This window comes from Triturus cristatus, chromosome 1_1 (assembly GCF_964204655.1).
Source record: "Triturus cristatus chromosome 1_1, aTriCri1.1, whole genome shotgun sequence".
Lineage (NCBI taxonomy): Eukaryota > Metazoa > Chordata > Amphibia > Caudata > Salamandridae > Triturus > Triturus cristatus.
The window spans coordinates 1,265,597,113-1,265,618,765 of record NC_140579.1 but is presented as its reverse complement, the minus strand read 5'-3'; the positions used below and the strand labels follow the sequence as shown (position 1 = coordinate 1,265,618,765).

At 44.7% G+C, this 21,653-nt stretch overlaps 1 protein-coding gene across 1 annotated transcript in view; it reads right to left on the bottom strand.

Moving 5' to 3' along the window:
- LOC146871932 (uncharacterized) overlaps nucleotides 1–21,653 on the bottom strand; it is a 202,266-nt gene that overhangs the window by 62,029 nt on the left and 118,584 nt on the right. The window contains exon 7 of the mRNA XM_085649699.1: nucleotides 11,451–11,532. Coding sequence (XP_085505825.1) covers nucleotides 11,451–11,532 — 82 coding nt within the window. The remainder of the gene's footprint in view (nucleotides 1–11,450; nucleotides 11,533–21,653) is intronic.

Here is a 21,653-nt window from a genome sequence, read left to right as displayed (position 1 = left end):
ACCACCTTCAACATTTCTATTCACAACTTGCATGAAACATTTTCCTGTTGGTAGATAAAAACTAGGAGGCAGCTTCATTTATGAACTATGGTCACTCCCATTACGTATCATTGTGAACATGCCAATAAAGAAGTTTTCCTTACTGGAGATTAATGTGACTCTTCAGTCGGACATTCGCTTGTTTGCAAGCACGTGACCATCAACGGTGCATGCAATGCCTCAATGGTGAATTTGGCCTGCGATCTAAAAGGAATACTAGAACCCTGCAATACTCCCACTCATTAACATCCTCTCAAATGGAAGTCATTTAATGCTTAGTGATCAGGACTGCTGTAGAATGCGAGCTGGGATCCCCTACATTTTGTCCGTTTCCCAGCTTGTCACCTGTTGCAATAATATCCAGTTTCCTCCTACGCAAGGAGTTGTAGATAGCTTGCTGTGTCCTTCCATTCCCAATTTGAAGGCAGATTTCAACAAGCTAAGCAGACTCAAAGTACTATTGTTTCAAAAAGAAATGGCACTGACATCTGCTCGAGAAACTTTTGCATTACAGGATGCAAGGACATACAGTGAGATACAGTCCTGTTAAACATTAACCTCCCATTACATTTTGGCGAGTTAATGCACAGTACTTTTAATGCATCTAATACGGCAGGCCTTGTCCATTTATTTATTTTTGGTTTTTTTAAAGCTGTCGGTTCTGGCTTAGTCAGTTCATTCCAAACCATCTTTGGAGTAATATCGGCTTTTATACATTCTCTTTTCTCCAGAGTATTCGGAGCACTCCTGCTGCTGTTATTCCTCATTTGCAGCACTTTGGCCCTACTTTTGTTCCTCCGCAATGGATGTTTCGTTTGCAAGCCCACTGGACCTACCACCGCTCTATTTGTGCCGTGAGCCCATTCTACGATTTTTAGGAATCCACATTTTCCAGGAACTGGATCTTGAATGGTCGTTGTCGCTCCTGTCGGTCTGGTTTGCCTGCCTTTGGTGCCCCTTCGAATGGGCACTAGGGCAAGTGAGACACTATTAGCTAGTCACATTTGGGACCATAGGTGCTGATGTGGTAAGGTGAGCATTTGATCAGGTACCAAGTGCAAGATTATGGGCAGTTTTGGAGGAGATGGGGATGCTTCTTGATATATTATCTCTGGTTATTAGGTTGCATGAGAATAACTTTGCCCAGATCCGGTAGGGCTCGCAGGGGCAAGTAACAGATAAAATTCCTGTATTAAAGGGTGCTTGGCAGGGCTGCGTACTGGCCCCTATCTTATTCTCTCTATGTGTAAATGGGTTGGTTCATCACCCCTCGTTAGTAGAGGCAGACGCAGCGGTTCTGGCAAAAGGAAAGATACCGCTATTATTTGTGGACGATACATTTTTAATTTTTAACATGCGGGGTGGGTTGCAAAATTTATTAGCTAGCTTTGATGACTTTTGCATGCAGCGCGGCCTAGAGGTAAATACTGAGAATACAAAGTTTATGGCATTCAATCACTCCAAGAAATTTAAAGGGAAGTTATCCCTGGGCAGTGACATATCACAGCAGGTGGATTAGTTTACTTTTTTGGGCATCAAACTTGTACCTAACCTATGCTGGGGTCAGCACATTGAAATGGCAACCATAAAACATAGGGAGAGAATTGGAGTCATTTTAAAAGAACACCGGGCTTCAAACACCAGGCCGGTTGCATCCGCTCTGATAATCTATGAAGCAAAAGCCCTGGGAGCCGCTATATATGGCGTTGAGTTATGGGGGTCAGGCAATATCACAGACCTCACAAAATCTGAAAACAAATTTATAAGAGATCTGGTCTCGCTTCCAACTTGTGCCCTCCCTGTATCCCCAATATTTTAGACCTGGGCATGAAAAAGGTCTCCCAGAAATTGCTTCTGCAACCTTTTTAGGTCTCGCCTAGCGAACGCAGCACATGTGCTGCTTTCGCCATGGCAAGACTATTGTTGTGGGTTTGGTAGGCGAAGGGAAACAAACCATGTGCGCGCACGGACAGGCAATGTGCACGCGCATGGTGTTTCCTCTCTGCCTCACACGCTCCCACCGCGCGCTCACACTACAAGGCAGACACACGCTTGTTGTTTTTATTTGTTTTGTCTAGCGCTTGCTCTGGCCGTTTTGCAATCACCACATACTTTAAAATAAATCCAGCGTTTCGTTTGCCCAGCTTAATACGGTCTGCTCTGTCAACACAGAATGCTCTAGAATGCTGAATTTTGCAGGGATTCAGAGCTGAGCTCTGCAGTCAGTACTTTGCAGCAGGCACATTAACCAACGGAGACTTTTTTTCTTTGACAGGCGTGTCCAGATTGTGCGCTGCTAATACTGCTGGAGCTCTAGGAATCAGTAAGGTCAGGACCCTAACTGCACAGAACTATGACTCGAGATTAACAAATCGTCTATTTTATCCACCTCAAATGGTACTCCTTTTATCAGTCATACAAAAGATAGGGTTTGTCAGTCGTGCTGGAGGTCCGACCACCAACCTGCAAAGTAAAAACATCAACTATAGTGTGTTACCAGCCCACTGGGCGACCAACAATTACACTGCAACTCGGGATTGTGTTAGGGGAAGGTGCCGCTGTGCAGAAAGGAAGCCATTAGCTGTACCTCTCAGGCACGCTTTGAGTCAGGTTCAGTGTCCGCTTATATGACGTAATTGCCAGAATTCCCCTGGCTAGAGGTTTAAGTGTTGGTGTGCGTGTCTCGATTCCAATCTTATGCTTTAAAGTGGTTTTCCACATCAGGCACACAACAGATGACCTCACTGTCTCAGGCGCAGGAATGTCTACAAAACCGACCTATAGCGCTTTTCATCTAGGTTTTCCCTTAAGTAGAATAAATATACCTTCTTCAATAGCTATTTTATCCCGCTTTTGAATTAATCATCACTAATAGGAATACGGTTCAACGAAACCTCCTACACGTGGGTACTAATGTTTACAAACCTTTCAAACACCTGAGAATTTCTCTCTACCGCAAGCATTTATTTATTGAAGTGCAATATATAGAATCCCTATAAAAAATACTAAGGCACATATTTACAAGAACCCCTGCATCCCTCTTGCATGGCCTAAATGGTTCATAAATCTCGAGTTTTGCAATGCAGCACAAATCAATGTGTTTCATTACTCTGCGCCAGGGAGGTGTTTCCATGGGCATTGCGTGGGTGAACCTATGCAACATCCATGGATTTTGATGCATTCACATATTTACCACAAGTTGTTGACCTGGGAGTGCACCAAAAACCTATTACACATTCTTTAACAATTGCCTTAACTAACTAGATATTTTTGGAGCTGGAAGGGTTTCGGATGGAGATCTATAACTACTCCCACGTCAACTACTCCCTTCTAACAAGACAGGAGGTGCTGGATTGTGTGTCTCCTGAAGCAGGGCTTTAAGTGGGATGAAAAAATAGCGTGCCACCCAGTCTGTATTTTGATCCCCCTCAAAAGCTGTTTTAAAATTTCCCCAAATTACGCAAAGTGCATCCACCTGTAATATAAAAGAGTTATTGTGTAACAACTGCTAATGTAGGTTTTAGCACACAGACTTGGGCCTCTTGCAAAAACTGATTTGGAGGTGGGACTACTTCAGTTTTCTCAAAGACTTCATATTCTGATCTGACCAAGCCAACCATAGTCCATTGCAAAAGTATCCCTCCCCAAAAAACGTTATACATTTGGAGCCTAGATTCTCTTCATGTAATAATAAAATTAATAAGTAAACGGTATGTAATTGGATCACATATCATCTTGGGACTAACATCAATATCCACATCATAAATCAAATACCTTGAAACAAGGGCATAATCTGTCCAAGAGTTATGGCTGTGGCATCACACTGCTTGCAGGTTTTTCAAATACATAAATAAAAGACATTGATACTTACAATCCCAATACCTCAAACGCTCGCAAATGAGAGACCTATTGCATTACAAATTCTTGTTTATATTGGCGTAGGCTCTGGACCACACCAGAACAGAGCAACTATGTAGCCGCTTTAGAGGAATTAATTAAGCTGACTAAAGCCAAAAAAGTCCCCAAGCTGACCTCGCTGAGGCGACCTTTGAAGTAAATCGGCCTTGGTGACCTGGGCCTGTGCCCAGAGTTGGACAACCTTCCTTCAAAAGATATACTGAAAAAGCATTATTGGTCCCACATTCTTCAGCAGAAAGAGCGGGCAATGGGTGTGACAAGTTGGTCTGGTAGATGCTGTCCACTAGTTATAGTGGGCACCTTGCACCAGTCCAAACGACCTTTATTGATGATTAGGTTAACCCCTTGAGTGCCCGCCCCTTTCCCCGCCCTGTGCCGGCCGTTGCATTAGCGGGCGGGGTTTATGACGAGCTGGTCTTGTCATGGGCACAGCGCAACCGCAGCCCATGACGAGACCAGCTCGTCATGGGCACTCAAGAGGTTAAAGACAACCTTTATTGAAAGCTATCCCAGTGGTGCTATGGAGAGCAGCCTTCAGGCTAAGTCTCGAAGGAATGTAAAGCAGCTTGGTTTACCAGATTATAACTTACTGAATGACCAAATGAAAGGAGAACCACACAAGGAATATATATACAATATATGTATTTATTACTAAACACTCTCTACTAACCTCTTTATGAGATTAGAGAACAAGATACACAATATTAAAGCACTAGAACGACAGTAAATAGCACAATACACAGTGGGCCCCAGGGGGAGACCAAACCATATATTAAGAAAGTGGTAGAACAACCCCGACTTGACTAGACACAGTGCCTAGAGCACATAGAATCGCTGGGACACCAAGGAACCACCCAAGGTAGTGACACAGGAGACCCACGGGGACGCGTGCAGTGTGAGAACACAGCCGCGAGCTCCGTACAATCCTATGGGAAAGTCGCGGTTGGAATTTTAAAGCTTAAGGACACTTAGGAGACGACTTTGAGCAAACCCTTTTAAACTTAAAAGGTTCTAAGGCCAGCACCCACGTGAGCACCGGAGTACTCGTGTTACCTAACCCAGGGAAGCCGGGTGCATAGGTGTCAAATGGTGTCGGGAATCTTCATTGTTTTCAATGGCGTGATGCTGCAAAGTGCTGCTGCCGTGAAGAGGAAAAGTGTCCGTTGTGATCCAAGCCTGGATCGGAGCTGAGAAGAAACTGAAAGCAGAGGGGACAGAGTCTGGGTCACTTGCCAGTGACCAGGGGCACGATAGACAAATGCCCACCGATGTTGGGTGTTTCAGGTGCGAAGAGGTGAAGCTTGATTCTGCAGCCACGGGGACTAGGAGACGTCGACGACAACCAAAGTCCGCAGGTGAGCTGTCCCATGAAGGATGTCGAGTGCTGGGGGGTCAGTGTCCGGATTGGAGACCAACAAGCCTTGGCAACTGCAACCCACGCGGTCAGAGAAAAGATACTTCGGTGTGGACCAGCAAGGTCCAGTGGACCCCCCAAGCGATGAGAGTCAGGGCACGTCTGGAGCAACCAGAAAAGCCCACTGAAAGTTAAAGTACCCTTCTCAGGGACCCACAGGTCGACGGAACAGGGATCGCGAAGGGACCTCGAGAGGAATCATTAAATACCAGCCCACGGAACCCTTGTGGAGTGTAGGCCAGTAATCTTCAGTGGAATCACTGCTCGGGGTCTGGACTACAAGTAGCCCAAAGCACAGCCTCAGGGATCGCCAAAAAGCATATGCTGCTGCAAATGTGCACGGTGTCCAGGGGTTCCAGTTGCACGGTCCCCACGAGGGCTGAGGGTCTCAGGTTTGCTGAGAGCACTGGTCGGCCTTGGGGAAGCTTAGGAACCCCCTTCCTGTGTTGCAAAAACTTCAGAGTCCGTCAGGAGCTGCGTAGATGCAAACCGGTCAGATGCGTCTTTGGTGCCTGCCTTGCAGGGGAGTAACTCCTTTACTCCAAAGGAGATTCTTCGGTCATCCAACGTAGTGTAGATAGTTGAAGTACTTGGTTTCTGTAGCAGAGTTTCGTCCAGGTAAATCTAAAGTCCTGTAGCCAGGGGTTCCTACTTTATACCCAAGGAAGGGGTGGGACAAACCCTGGGGGCCCTCCTATGGGAGGGTCAGGACAGGGGGGTGGCTACACCCATGTCCTTTGTCCAGTTTCGTGCCAGAGCAGGGGCTGATCGCCCCTGCAACCAGTTTGAGCTGGACTATGCACAGGGACACCAAATGTGCCCCCAGTGCAGACATCAAAGCACTCCGAGTGCACCCACCCAGCCCTAATACACTAAAGCCTGTCTTGGAGGTGGTCACACCTCCCTGTGACAGGAAACCTATTGTCCAGCCGCCCCCTGCCGGAGTTTCGTCCAGCAGCAGGAGGGCAGACTCGTGTCTGTGGCTGGCAGCATCCATTTTGCGATGCCAGGGTTTGCAAAGCTGGTACAGGGTGTACTGGTGCTGTCATATTTCTCCCTCTAGTAGGGTGGAATCATACCTCGACACCAGTTACTGGTGTGGAGGTATGATTCCAAGGTGTTTGACACCAAACACGACATGTTTTCATGCAGCCGTTTTAAAGTTAGCATTTACTGCGACGTTATAATGCACTTAAGAGTATATGGTAGGCTGCATCACAAACAACCCCGAATAGAGGTTCCGAATGCTGCAGAGGGGCTCTGCTCATGCAGTTGCACCCTCTCACATTGAACCCAGCACCCTGCCTTCAGGATCGATAAGGCCTGCCATAGGGGTGACTGATAGGTTCATATGTGCAGTGATATGGAATAGATTTAGTAAACCCTTTATCTAAGTAAGGGGGGCATGCACCACCTTACACAGGCTGCTGCAGCAGACCTGTTGTGTCATTTTGAATGGTCTCCCAGGGGTGGCATAATGCATGCTGCCGCCCCTGAGATGCCTCTGGGTACCTATGCCCTGGGTATATAGTATACCATATATTAGGGACTTTATAAGGGTACCCCAGTATCCAATCTGAAGTGTACCTAAAGTACATGCAATCAATTTAGAGAGAAAGCAGCTAGGCTGGGGTCCTGGATAGCAGGATCCGAGCCAGACTAAGTCGAAAACAGTGAAACATCAGCAAAAAGTGGGGGTAACTATAAGAAGCAGATCCTACTCTCCTACAATGGGGGGGTGCAAAACTCATGCGTGACTGCTTAAATTTCAAATCCACACCCGCTCTAGAGTTGTATTGAGACCTAATCACTGTTCTTCTTGGTAGGAAGCTTTACACCAGTTTAGAGTGGGCACACTCCCTGTTAAAAAGTTGCACTGTAAAACAAAAAAAGTTCATCTTGTGAAGAGTGCCCATGCTGCGAAGGACACAAGGAAACTGTCCCGCATGTGCTGTTTGCATGCCCAGCATACACTAGGTTACGATCCTTTTGGATTGCACCAGTGTGTAGCTGGGCACACCATGCTGTACAATTGCCTTAAGAATAATACATTCTGACACTTCTTCATTGTACGTATGTGCTACTGCAACATTTCTGGGGTTGATGTGGGCCATCATTGCTGCCAAGGGACCTACTGATGCCTAATGTTTAATTAATTGATTTTTATTAGATTTTTAAAAACATTTATATAGTTGAGGTAATCTTAACCTTGGTTGTGAATAGCTGAGTACTGATTTATTCGATAATTCCATGTGCTCAAGAATGATAAGCTATTTATTTTTTTATGGTACTAGCTTTTATGGCTTGAGCCAGTGGTTTTCAAGCAGTGCGCCATGGCTTCCTGGTGCGCCATCAAAACTAGCCAGGGGAGCCGCACACCAAGCACTTTAATGCATTTAATGTTGAAGAGTCTGTTGGTTTCAGTTAAACTAATTAGACTTAAACTAATATTGTAGGTGATTTGTAAGTGACATGCCGAAAGCTGGAAACGTAGTGCTTAATTGATGGCATATCGAGGCATATCAAGGGAGATGTCCTCCATATTTCACTGGATCCCCACATTCCAATATTCCCAAAGTAAGCAAAACACGCCAGATTTATTTTGTTAGACTCGTTCATAGTTTAGTTTTTTTCCAAATGCATTTTACACCAATGCAAGTTATAAGGGATGGTAAAGTTGCCCTGTCTCTCAAGCACACAAAGGGGCCGATAACAAGTCTGGTGGTCCATGGACCCTCAGACTTGTGGGGGTGTGGCGGCGGCTGACGCCCGACCGCTCTATTACGATTAGGGTGGTCGGACTGCCATTGCCCCACCGCAGCTGCCAGGGAACCGCTGTTCCCTGGCGGTGTTGTGGCGGTCAGGAGGTCGCAATATTCTTGGCTCAACCACCATGGTCCCGCCAAGCATAATACGAGTTTCTTCTCCGCCGGTGGAGTCATGGAGGTTCCTACTCCTTGAACATTGTGGCGGGGAGGAAGCAAAGGGAGTCCTGCAAGGACCCCTGTGGCTCCTCCGCATGGGGATGTATGCAGGGGGGCACAACATGTGCTCCCATGTGTGCATGCGCTCCAGTTCCTATACGGCATGGACTTCACACTCCATGCTGTGCAGCAACCTTTTGGGGCGTTCCCATTGCCGTGCCCATTTTATGAGGCAGCACTGTGGGAATGCCAGAAACCAGCCTGCCAGACAGGAGGAAACTCCTAATCTGGCGGGCGGTGCGACGGCGGGGCGGACCCAGGGCCGCACTGCCGAAGTCGTAATCAGGCACTCAGTGTTATTAAGTATTGACATGTGTACTTTAACCATAGGTACTTCCAGTTCACATTTTTTCCACTACACACACATTTCCAGACAGGCCTGCTCTCTCCATGAGCAAAGGGAAGTAAAACACCATATATTGCATTATGCCAACATTTGTAAGCAAGAAAGGGGGACGTCAAAAAAAAAGAAGCAGAATGATTTATTTGGCTTGCATTGAATTGGAGGCAATTTTACAGAGGAGACAGCTAAAATAAAGCTGTATTTGGTTTAAAAAATAGTGAGTCACCTTGCTGAGACAGGTGTGTCGGCATGTATGACATGGGTAGAAATGAAAGTGCATGTAAATATTCTTCAAGCGCACAAACACTTTGGTAATGGGGCCTACATGCTTAGGGGGGCTATCTAGTACTGTAAGTGAGATAAAAAAGTTTGAGAAGTTTCTCTGAAAAAGGCATGGGCAAAAAAGTGTAACTAGGAATATTTAATTAGAGCCTCCGCCTTAGTAATACGAAATACTCTGCGTATAGGATTATAATACCTTCACCAGCTTCATCCCAATTATTTTCAGGGAGAAAAATGGAACTAGTCACGAGGCTGGGCTTACATTCCCCTCTCACCACCCACCCAAAAGTAACAGTGAGGAGCCACATGCAATAGGTCAAGGGAGTCGCAGGCCGAAAAAGTTTGGGAACCAATGGCATAGGCAATGATAAAGCACACTTAGGTCAAGTATTACTTGCAACAAAGCATATCATATTGTCAGCACGGAATCAAATGGAACAGCCAGTACTGCTTAAATGGTATCATAAACGGTGGAATATGGTAGCCATGACTTGAATTAAAGCGCAGAGACTATTAAGGTCGATCATTTACCATCTGACAGAGACTGACAACACAGAGATGTGGCCCATACAGCTTAGGGTCTTGAATCTAGATTGGCAAATATGCAAACACACAGGGGTGGTAGAAGACGAGAGCTCAGGGGTGCAGTCTGAATTTCCTTTTACTTTAGAAATGTAAAATTATGCAGCATGTATCAACCAGCTTATACTGTGTAAAAAAAAAGTTTCCCCCGGGAAATGTTGAAGAATGCTGTAACCGATAATGTATGCTACCTGTAAGGATGTGTCGTACTGTCCAATAAAATGTGAAGTTTAAAACTAGATTTCACAGAATAAGGACCAACCTAATCAATTGGTTGGCAAAGAGTAACCAATAATAGCTGCCCACAATGATTCACTCATTATACCTAATCGCAAATAACCCTTCTTTGACTGTCTGACTTAGGTTAACCTCTTCTGTGCCCATGACGAGATAGTCTCGTCATGGAGCACGGTCGCGCTGTGCCCATGATGAGACTATCTCGTCATGAAACCCGCCCACTAATGAAACGCCCGGCACAGGAGGGGGAAAGGGCGTGGCAATGATTTTCCACAAAATCCAACACTTAAGTCCATCATATACAATACATGTTTGAAGGAGAATTACTTTCCATTGGTGGGTTAAGGATCGGAAGTAACAACTCAAGGGGCTTTTTCATCAGAAAGGTGAGACAATTCCTTTGTCTGCATTCTCATTTCCACAAGGACTGGTAACTCAAACGTAAAAATACAAATAACCATACCATGCCTGTCACGACGAGCCCACCTCTGGTACAGCAATTTGTTGTTTTAACCAACAGGGCCAGGCACATGAATCTGAAGAGATGTAGCCCTTATTTCCTATTTTGACATGAATCTTGGAAACATCTCCCAATCAATGTAAATTCCACCTACCCATTGCATTTGGTAGATTGTCTGTCCTCTTGATCCAGAGCGGCTTTACCATACAGATAAAATCTACACCACCTTTCCCACACCTGGGATACTCAGTTGAAATCATATATTTTTTTATGTAGTTTGAGATTCTGTATGAACAAAATTAAACTGGGTATTTTGAATTGGGTGTTTCTTGAAACCTGCCTCAAATAACGAAGAACACTGCTCCAATCATCAACACACAGCATCAAAGTCTTCCACCAATTCTTCTTCGAATAGCACAGTTAATTTTTTGTCCAGTCAGTTAATGCCCATTAGAGGAAGGTGAAGGCTCCTTGCACCACATACCAGATTTATTACATAATAAACACTATGGAACTCCTGTGGATCTAGTATATTCCACACTAGCTACTCCAGTGGCATGTTTGATTCACCACTGATGGCAATTCATGTTTACGATGAGTTACTTCAACAGGATACCCAGAATTTTTTTTAAAACTTAGCATTTGACATCTTTTTAAAGGTATAATGTTTTAGAACTTTGTGTTAACTCATGAGATACTTGTACATTAAATATGTAGGGTACGAGGTGTAATGTCTTTTTACATTTACAATCAAGGACCTTCCAACATAATGGAGCACTTGAAAGACTAGATTTTTCTGTAAAACGTGCAAATGCTCAATGCAAAAAATTGCAGTGAGAAACAATTTTGTCCTTCAAAATAAAGTGTTCAGTCCAGGCCCCCTAATGGACACATGAACATGTCCAACTGACTCGAATAGCAAGAGAGCTTAGAGCAAGATAGCTTAGAACAATCTCCAATTAAACATATGCAGGCCACAAGTTTGAAACTCAGCAAAGCCAACTCAGCTTTCTCTCCTTCTGGGGTGAGTAGACCATGTACCATTAAAGTGAGTAATAATAACCATGATTAGTTACAACTGCAGAAGTGAAGTATGAACCACTATAATAAAGTATTTTTCTGTTATTCACCGAAGAAGAACATTTTAAATAAGTACAGAATCAAGATTAGCGACTTCAGAACAAAACGTACCGGGCCAACCCAGAGGCTTCACAAACTTCTGATAATTGTGGATTCCTCTGTAAATCTTGTCATCATCCTTTCCTCTCAGCTCCTAGAGAAACAGGAGAAAGTAGTACGTCAGTTATGGAAGAGACCCAGCAATAGATAGACCACAGTATGTGCTCCTCTGCAGATAACTTTTCAGGATCACTGCTTTCAATCATAGTTGTGTCTGGCCAGACAAGTAGAGGGAGAAACTTCTGCCAGGGACATATAACAAATAAACCTTTCCATCATTCCCTAAAGCAACAGCATCCATAATTAGAATGTGATCCGGTACTAAGCGATGTGACCGACTAAATTAAAGAGCACATCATCCACATCATTTTGAAACTCTTTAGTTATTGCACTGGATATTATATACCATTAGATGTCCATGCTTTTTCCATTTTCAAGTAAATAACCACAAGACTAACCTCTACCCCGCCAACCCTAACAACTACCATCCCCTGGAGACATATATATTCTCTGGGGCAACCCAGTGATGCAGTAGCACAGCAAATCAAACAGTATAAGCATCAATGGCATAGCAGGCTGTTTAAAAGGGAGTGACAATCTTCGTATTTTCTGCTTATGCACCCCTCACTGCATTTCATAAAGTCTCATTTATAAACGTATACTGCATTTAATATTGCTTACATATGTATAATGTATCTAATTTGCTTTATTATAGTTTGATAGAGCATCAATTATGATATATTTAGTCCCGTAATTTGTGCAACAAGGTCCATATGTTATTTCTTGCATTTAATATAATTCATTGTGAAGCTTGCCTTTTTCAAAATAATCAAACAAGTGTATTTAAGCTTGAACAGGCCCGTTTTAAGCGGACTGGAAAATCTTTGACTTCCTTGGAAAATAGTTTTGTGAAAATAGAGCTAAATTTATGAAGAATTCGAATTCTCTAGGTGAGACAAAACCTTTTATCTTTTGCTTTTGTAGTAACTTCTGAAAAATTCCTTTCAAAACATTGACCACCCATGTCTACCATTTTTTATTAATTCCCTTCTATTAACTATTACAGTTTACCCCCCATTTTCTGTGTCATGATTAAACCCAAGTATTCTGGTTTAGGGATCGAAACATCATGGACACGCTTAAAGTAACTAACAAACAAACAAACAATGGACTTTTTTTAATTAAATTGTTGAATATTTGGGGAATCGTATACTGTTGTTTGTTATTAGCCATTATTCATCTTTTGGATTTTGGGTTTGTCTTGTGATGGCTTTGACACTGGGGGCACACTGCACTGGGTCTTAATTTGCTCATGTGCTATGTACTATATTGACAGTTTTATATATAAATTATTGTCACCATTGGATACGGTGATCATGTGTTGTTTTTCTATTGGCATGAAAAGCATGAGGCTATTTAGCCTCCTAATTAATAACACGTTCTTGCAAATGACTGCAATGAGAACCATTGTTGCCTTTATTTTTCACTGTGGCATCCAGGCAGTAATACTGGGTAAACGTATGCCTGTTTCTCCATGGAGGGGCTTGCAGATGTCTCATAAGGATACTCCAACAAACAACGCAGTAGAGGTAAATACATCTCTTGTGGAGTGTCCTCTGACTTTTTCGTTGAGAGGACATCAAAACTTATGGTGGCATAAGACTATGGCCACTGAAATCCATCGAGCTATACGGTGTCTCAATAGTGCATGTTCTTTCCTAGGAGGTTGATAACCAATCACAAGTTCGTCCGTTTTTCTAAACATTTTAGTGCTGACAATATAAAATTTGAATTTAACCTCAAGAGTATGAAGGGCTGCTTCCACCGCATTAGTAAGATTTCAGAAACAAGCATTGGCATAGCCAATGGGTCTCGCCTTTGGGACCTTATAAGTGTTTAGCCAGAGATATTGACTTTGCCTATGTCTTTAAGCTGTGCTGTACCGAAGTCTGCAGCATGCTGAAAAGTTATAATAAAGCAGTGTCAGAAGCATTTTTGTTACCTTATATATGACCAAGAAAGCATTATGTACAACTGAACGACCATATTAAAAAAGTATTAACAATAAATGTCTTGAGTTTTTCTGTCCTTTCAATGCTGGCAACTTCTATCTGCCTGTCCCAATGGTTGCTTGTTATGGTTTTTTTTGTTTTGGGGTCATAAATAACAGGAGGGTGAAAGTTGGGAAGTAGTACCTGTATAACAGTCAGTGAGAGAGTCAGTCAGTTAATCAGTCAGTCAGTCAGCCAGTGAGAGAGAGTGAGTGAGTCAGTCAGTCAGTGAGAGAGAGAGTCAGTCAGTGAGAGAGAGAGAGAGAGAGAGAGAGAGAGAGAGAGTCAGTCAGTGAGAGAGAGTGAGAGTCAGTCAGTGAGAGACTCAGTCAGTCAGTGAGAGAGTCAGTGAGAGAGTGATTGATTGATTGATTAAGTCAGTCAGTCAGAGAGTCAGTGAGAGAGAGAGTGAGAGTCAGTCAGTCAGTGAGAGAGAGAGAGTGAGAGAGACAGTCAGTGAGAGAGAGAGTCAGTCAGTGAGAAAGAGAGAGAGTCAGTCAGTGAGAGAGAGTGAGAGTCAGTCAGTGAGAGAGTCAGTCAGTCAGTGAGAGAGTCAGTCAGTCAGTGAGAGAGTCAGTCAGTTAGTGAGAGTCAGTCAGTCAGAGTCAGTCAGTGAGAGAGAGAGTGAGAGTCAGTCAGTCAGTGAGAGAGAGAGAGTGAGAGAGACAGTCAGTCAGTGAGAAAGAGAGTCATTCAGTGAGAGAGAGAGAGAGAGAGTCAGTCAGTGAGAGAGAGTGAGAGTCAGTCAGTGAGAGAGTCAGTCAGTCAGTGAGAGAGTCAGTCAGTTAGTGAGAGAGTCAGTCAGTTAGTGAGAGAGTCAGTTAGTTAGTGAGTCAGTCAGTCAGTGAGAGTCAGTCAGTCAGAGTCAGTCAGTGAGAGAGAGAGTGAGAGTCAGTCAGTCAGTGAGAGAGAGAGAGTGAGAGAGACAGTCAGTCAGTGAGAGAGAGAGTCAGTCAGTGAGAGAGAGAGAGAGTCAGTCAGTGAGAGAGAGTGAGAGTCAGTCAGTGAGAGAATCTGTCAGTCAGTGAGAGAGTCAGTCAGTTAGTGAGAGTCAGTCAGTTAGTGAGAGAGTCAGTTAGTTAGTGAGTCAGTCAGTCAGTGAGAGTCAGTCAGTCAGAGTCAGTCAGTGAGAGAGAGCGTGAGAGAGTCAGTGAGAGAGTCAGTGAGAGAGTCAGTCAGTGAGAGAGTCAGTCAGTGAGAGAGATAGAGTCAGTCAGTGCGAGAGAGTCAGTCAGTGAGAGAGTCAGTGCGTGAGAGTCAGTGAGAGAGTCAGTGAGTGAGAGAGTCAGTCAGAGAGTCAGTGAGAGTCAGTCAGTTAGTGAGAGAGAGAGTGAGAGTCAGTCAGTTAGTGAGAGAGAGATTGAGAGAGTCAGTCAGTGAGAGAGGGAGTCAGTCAGTCAGTGAGAGAGAGTCAGTCAGTGAGAGTCAGTCAGTTAGAGAGAGAGTGAGAGAGTCAGTGAGAGAGTGAGTGAGAGAGTCAGTCAGTGAGAGAGTCAGCGCGTGAGAGTCAGTGAGTCAGTGAGTGAGAGAGTCAGTCAGAGAGTCAGTGAGAGTCAGTCAGTTAGTGAGAGTGAGAGTCAGTCAGTTAGTGAGAGAGAGATTGAGAGTCAGTCAGTGAGAGAGTCAGTCAGTGAGAGAGATAGAGTCAGTCAGTGCGAGAGAGTCAGTCAGTGAGAGAGTCAGTGCGTGAGAGTCAGTGAGAGAGTCAGTGAGTGAGAGTCAGTAAGAGAGAGAGTGTCAGTCAGTGAGAGAGAGAGTCAGTCAGTGAGAGAGAGAGAGAGAGTCAGTCAGTGAGAGAGAGTGAGAGTCAGTCAGTGAGCGAGTCAGCCAGTCAGTGAGAGAGTCAGTCAGTTAGTGAGAGAGAGAGTCAGTCAGTTAGTGAGAGAGTCAGTTAGTTAGTGAGTCAGTCAGTCAGTGAGAGTCAGTCAGTGAGAGTCAGTCAGTGAGAGAGAGAGTGAGAGTCAGTCAGTCATTGAGAGAGAGAGAATGAGAGAGACAGTCAGTCAGTGAGAGAGAGAGTCAGTCAGTGAGAGAGAGAGAGTCAGTCAGTGAGAGAGAGTGAGAGTCAGTCAGTGAGAGAATCAGTCAGTCAGTGAGAGAGTCAGTCAGTTAGTGAGAGAGTCAGTCAGTTAGTGAGAGAGTCAGTTAGTTACTGAGTCAGTCAGTCAGTGAGTCAGTCAGTCAGAGTCAGTCAGTGAGAGAGAGAGTGAGAGAGTCAGTGAGAGAGTCAGTGAGAGAGTCAGTCAGTGAGAGAGTCAGTCAGTGAGAGAGATAGAGTCAGTCAGTGAGAGAGTCAGTGCGTGAGAGTCAGTGAGAGTCAGTGAGTGAGAGAGTCAGTCAGAGAGTCAGTGAGAGTCAGTCAGTTAGTAAGAGAGAGAGTGAGAGTCAGTCAGTTAGTGAGAGAGAAATTGAGAGAGTCAATCAGTGAGAGAGGGAGTCAGTCAGTCAGTGAGAGAGAGTCAGTCAGTGAGAGTCAGTCAGTTAGAGAGTCAGTCAGTCAGTGAGAGAGAGATAGTCATTCAGTCAGTGAGAGAGAGATAGTCAGTCAGTCTGAGAGAGAGAGAGTCAGTCAGTCTGAGAGTCAGTCAGTCTGAGAGTCAGTGTCAGTCAGTCAGTGAGAGAGTTGATGTTGCCTTGTCCTGTGGGAGAATTAAAAAAAAAAAAAAAAACGAGAGACAGAGAGCGAGCAAAAGAGAGTGAATAAGGGGGGGGGTGAATAAAAAAAAGACAAATAGCGAAAGAAAGTGCAAGCAAAACACAGAGTGAATAATAAAAGAGAAAGCGAGAGAGAGTGCACGAGGGAATAAGTAATACAACCTCAGAGGGAGAGCACCAGTAATTACAAAAGGTGTATTTTCAGGAGCCCAAAGCACGCTCACTCTCTCCCCTTGAAGATGCGGCATGCGTGGGGCACGGCGCCCACTAAAACAAAAGCACACCCTTCTTGCCACTCGAATTCTTGGCTAATAAAAGAATCGGACAAGAAAAGAAGATTAAAAGGGAGGCGAATTCAGACAGCAGAGAGATGTTTCCCAAATGTGCAGCTGCAGGAAGCACTGTTTATTCACGGGTCCGTTTATTATTTTTTAAAGATGGTTGCTTGTTATGGTTTTTTTTGTTTTGGGGTCATAAATAACAGGAGGGTGAAAGTTGGGAAGTAGTACCTGTATAACAGTCAGTGAGAGAGTCAGTCAGTTAGTCAGTCAGTCAGTCAGCCAGTGAGAGAGAGTGAGTGAGTCAGTCAGTCAGTGAGAGAGAGAGTCAGTCAGTGAGAGAGAGAGAGAGAGAGTCAGTCAGTGAGAGAGAGTGAGAGTCAGTCAGTGAGAGACTCAGTCAGTCAGTGAGAGAGTCAGTGAGAGAGTGATTGATTGATTAAGTCAGTCAGTCAGAGTCAGTGAGAGAGAGTGAGAGTCAGTCAGTCAGTGAGAGAGTGAGAGAGACAGTCAGTCAGTGAGAGAGAGAGTCAGTCAGTGAGAAAGAGAGAGAGTCAGTCAGTGAGAAAGAGAGAGAGTCAGTCAGTGAGAGAGAGTGAGAGTCAGTCAGTGAGAGAGTCAGTCAGTCAGTGAGAGAGTCAGTCAGTCCGTGAGAGAGTCAGTCAGTTAGTGAGAGTCAGTCAGTCAGAGTCAGTCAGTGAGAGAGAGAGTGAGAGTCAGTCAGTCAGTGAGAGAGAGAGAGTGAGAGAGACAGTCAGTCAGTGAGAGAGAGAGAGAGAGAGTCAGTCAGTGAGAAAGAGTGAGAGTCAGTCAGTGAGAGAGTCAGTCAGTGAGAGAGTCAGTCAGTTAGTGAGAGAGTCAGTCAGTTAGTGAGAGAGTCAGTCAGTTAGTGAGAGAGTCAGTTAGTTAGTGAGTCAGTCAGTCAGTGAGAGTCAGTCAGTCAGAGTCAGTCAGTGAGAGAGAGAGTGAGAGTCAGTCAGTCAGTGAGAGAGAGAGAGTGAGAGAGACAGTCAGTCAGTGAGAGAGAGAGTCAGTCAGTGAGAGAGAGAGAGTCAGTCAGTGAGAGAGAGTGAGAGTCAGTCAGTGAGAGAATCAGTCAGTCAGTGAGAGAGTCAGTCAGTTAGTGAGAGTCAGTCAGTTAGTGAGAGAGTCAGTTAGTTAGTGAGTCAGTCAGTCAGTGACAGTCAGTCAGTGAGAGTCAGTCAGTGAGAGAGAGCGTGAGAGAGTCAGTGAGAGAGTCAGTGAGAGAGTCAGTCAGTGAGAGAGAGAGATAGAGTCAGTCAGTGCGAGAGAGTCAGTCAGTGAGAGAGTCAGTGCGTGAGAGTCAGTGAGAGAGTCAGTGAGTGAGAGAGTCAGTCAGAGAGTCAGTGAGAGTCAGTCAGTTAGTGAGAGAGAGAGTGAGAGTCAGTCAGTTAGTGAGAGAGAGATTGAGAGAGTCAGTCAGTGAGAGAGGGAGTCAGTCAGTCAGTGAGAGAGAGTCAGTCAGTGAGAGTCAGTCAGTTAGAGAGAGAGTGAGAGAGTCAGTGAGAGAGTCAGTGAGAGAGTCAGTCAGTGAGAGAGTCAGTCAGTGAGAGAGATAGAGTCAGTCAGTGCGAGAGAGTCAGTCAGTGAGAGAGTCAGTGCGTGAGAGTCAGTGAGTCAGTGAGTGAGAGAGTCAGTCAGAGAGTCAGTGAGAGTCAGTCAGTTAGTGAGAGTCAGTCAGTTAGTGAGAGAGAGATTGAGAGTCAGTCAGTGAGAGAGTCAGTCAGTGAGAGAGATAGAGTCAGTCAGTGCGAGAGAGTCAGTCAGTGAGAGAGTCAGTGCGTGAGAGTCAGTGAGAGAGTCAGTGAGTGAGAGAGTCAGTAAGAGAGAGAGTGAGAGAGACAGTCAGTCAGTGAGAGAGAGAGTCAGTCAGTGAGAGAGAGAGAGTCAGTCAGTGAGAGAGAGAGAGTCAGTCAGTGAGAGAGAGTGAGAGTCAGTCAGTGAGCGAGTCAGTCAGTCAGTGAGAGAGTCAGTCAGTTAGTGAGAGAGTCAGTCAGTTAGTGAGAGAGTCAGTTAGTTAGTGAGTCAGTCAGTCAGTGAGAGTCAGTCAGTGAGAGTCAGTCAGTGAGAGAGAGAGTGAGAGTCAGTCAGTCATTGAGAGAGAGAGAATGAGAGAGACAGTCAGTCAGTGAGAGAGAGAGTCAGTCAGTGAGAGAGAGAGAGAGTCAGTCAGTGAGAGAGAGTGAGAGTCAGTCAGTGAGAGAATCAGTCAGTCAGTGAGAGTCAGTCAGTTAGTGAGAGAGTCAGTCAGTTAGTGAGAGAGTCAGTTAGTTAGTGAGTCAGTCAGTCAGTGAGAGTCAGTCAGTCAGAGTCAGTCAGTGAGAGAGAGAGTGAGAGAGTCAGTGAGAGAGTCAGTGAGAGAGTCAGTCAGTGAGAGAGTCAGTCAGTGAGAGAGATAGAGTCAGTCAGTGCGCGAGTCAGTCAGTGAGAGTCAGTGCGTGAGAGTCAGTGAGAGTCAGTGAGTGAGAGAGTCAGTCAGAGAGTCAGTGAGAGTCAGTCAGTTAGTAAGAGAGAGAGTGAGAGTCAGTCAGTTAGTGAGAGAGAAATTGAGAGAGTCAGTCAGTGAGAGAGGGAGTCAGTCAGTGAGAGAGAGTCAGTCAGTGAGAGTCAGTCAGTTAGAGAGTCAGTCAGTCAGTGAGAGAGAGATAGTCATTCAGTCAGTGAGAGAGAGATAGTCAGTCAGTCTGAGAGAGAGAGAGTCAGTAAGTCTGAGAGTCAGTCAGTCTGAGAGTCAGTGTCAGTCAGTCAGTGAGAGAGTTGATGTTGCCTTGTCCTGTGGGAGAATTAAAAAAAAAAAAACGAGAGACAGAGAGCGAGCAAAAGAGAGTGAATAAGGGGGGGGTGAATAAAAAAAAGACAAATAGCGAAAGAAAGTGCAAGCAAAACACAGAGTGAATAATAAAAGAGAAAGCGAGAGAGAGTGCACGAGGGAATAAGTAATACAACCTCAGAGGGAGAGCACCAGTAATTACAAAAGGTGTATTTTCAGGAGCCCGAAGCACGCTCACTCTCTCCCCTTGAAGATGCGGCATGCGTGGGGCACGGCGCCCACTAAAACAAAAGCACACCCTTCTTGCCACTCGAATTCTTGGCTAATAAAAGAATCGGACAAGAAAAGAAGATTAAAAGGGAGGCGAATTCAGACAGCAGAGAGATGTTTCCCAAATGTGCAGCTGCAGGAAGCACTGTTTATTCACGGGTCCGTTTATTATTTTTAAAGATTTTTATATAGCGCGAACTAGACCAGTATCAGAACGCTTTGCATTAGCATCAGTTTCATTACAGATGGATTACAGTTCCCCGAGGAGGCCGGATTCAAAGTGCTTTAGATCGGGGCCTCGTGAGCGGCAGTGCGTCGACAATGAGTTAGAGTACTGGTAAAAAATAGACAAAATATTGTATGGCACACAACATATGGAAAGCGCAACACAGACAATTGTGCAAACTGATGGATGGAAATCCCCGAACTGTATAAAAATGGTGGTCAAATTAAGAATGCGCTTCAGGACTGTTCTTTTGGTTAAAGGCGCTGTACAAATGGTAATAGCTTTACAAAACATAACAACATAATATAACAAGGTCTGACATTTCCAAGACCTCTTGGCGCTGTCTCTAGCTGAATGGAACGTGCCCTTATGTTAGGAGCCTTCAGGCGACTTTCCTGAGCACGTGAATATGTGGACAGTCTCCATAGCGAGGACATATTTCTGGAACATCAAATGTCATGAGCAGGCCTGGGAGGAATGACAAATACTACTTAGAGAGAGTTAAAGTGATGAGAGAATGACAGATATGAATGACGAGGCGATAGATTGGAAGGAAACACGGAGAGGTCAGATAAAGAAAAAAAGGATAAACAAGAGAGAGAAAAGAGAGTACAGAGGGAGGGAAAAAGCAGCTTATTTCAGGAGTGAGAGACGTGCACGAGGGAATAACTAATGCTGCTGTTTTCAAGCACACACGTGCTTATGGCACCATCCGCCTAGAGGTAAGCGAACAACAGCCAATGAGCATGCACGCCGCTGCTCGCTCCCACAAAGTGGATGCCGCCACAAGCTAAAGGCCCTCCTATGCAGCGCATGTGCTCTGCGTAGGCGAGACCTAAAAACTCATTGTACCAAGAACCTGTAAATCAATCACCTGATTTAGAAAGAAACTGCTGGATCAGAGAATGCAACTACAAATGGGGTTCTGTTTTGGATGTTCACTGGCTATGGAATTCTATGGAATTCAACTAACTGAGGTCCTTTCTGCAATTACACCAGTAATTTAAAGTCTGTCATTTTGGTAAAAATCTTCAAATGGCCCATCTAATATTTTCCCACTTTTTAGGTTGAGCCTAGCAGACAGTGCAAGCACTGTCAGTTGTGAAACATACTGTGGGCTTATCAAGAACATAGAGGGACTAGGAATCTGCCTATTGCTTACCACTGATTGGATTTCCAGTGACTCATTTGCCTGCTTCTTATTCATGTCAATCTTGAGCTTGTCTCTCCATGGAGCATAGCCTTTTTACCATCTCTTATGAATGGCTTTAACACTTTCACTGCTTGCTTTTCAAGCACTACTTTTTTTCTTCTTGGTTAAGCACTCTATAAGAGTGCATTCATTTTCAAGCTGTCTCCATCGTGCATTTCTCTATTCCTCTCCTTATTCCTTGTTGCTCTTTTACCCATGTGCTTCTCACAGACATCCTCCACATTACGCTCACCCATGTGCACTTTACCTGTTGCATTCTCGCCTCTGTGCTTCTGCCCCACTAGTTCCATATTGTGCTCTTCCCTCTTGCTTTTCCTCTCCACCCCAATATTGCTACCCCCTCTCTCACACCCTCCTCCTTCTCCTCTCACACATTTTTCTTCCCTACGTCTGCCCTGTGACCCCACATTCCCCCCCACCCTCGCCATCTGTATTGCTCCTCCGCAACCTAGTTCAAAAAAGGCAAGTGCCCAGATAATTACGTAACTGCCGCATCACAGTGCCTTTTTTTTTTCTTTCAACTTTGTTTTTATTAGCCGTGCTGCAAAGCATCAAGGATGCATTACAGCATGGCTAGAAGACATTGCCAAAACCAACGGGTCCCAAAGACGAAACCTTCTAGTTTTGTCAATGTTTGTTATTGGTATGCTTATGCAGTACCAATCAAAGTCAATCCTTCTGACCATCATTTTCATGACGGACATTTGGCACATTATAAATACTATATAACA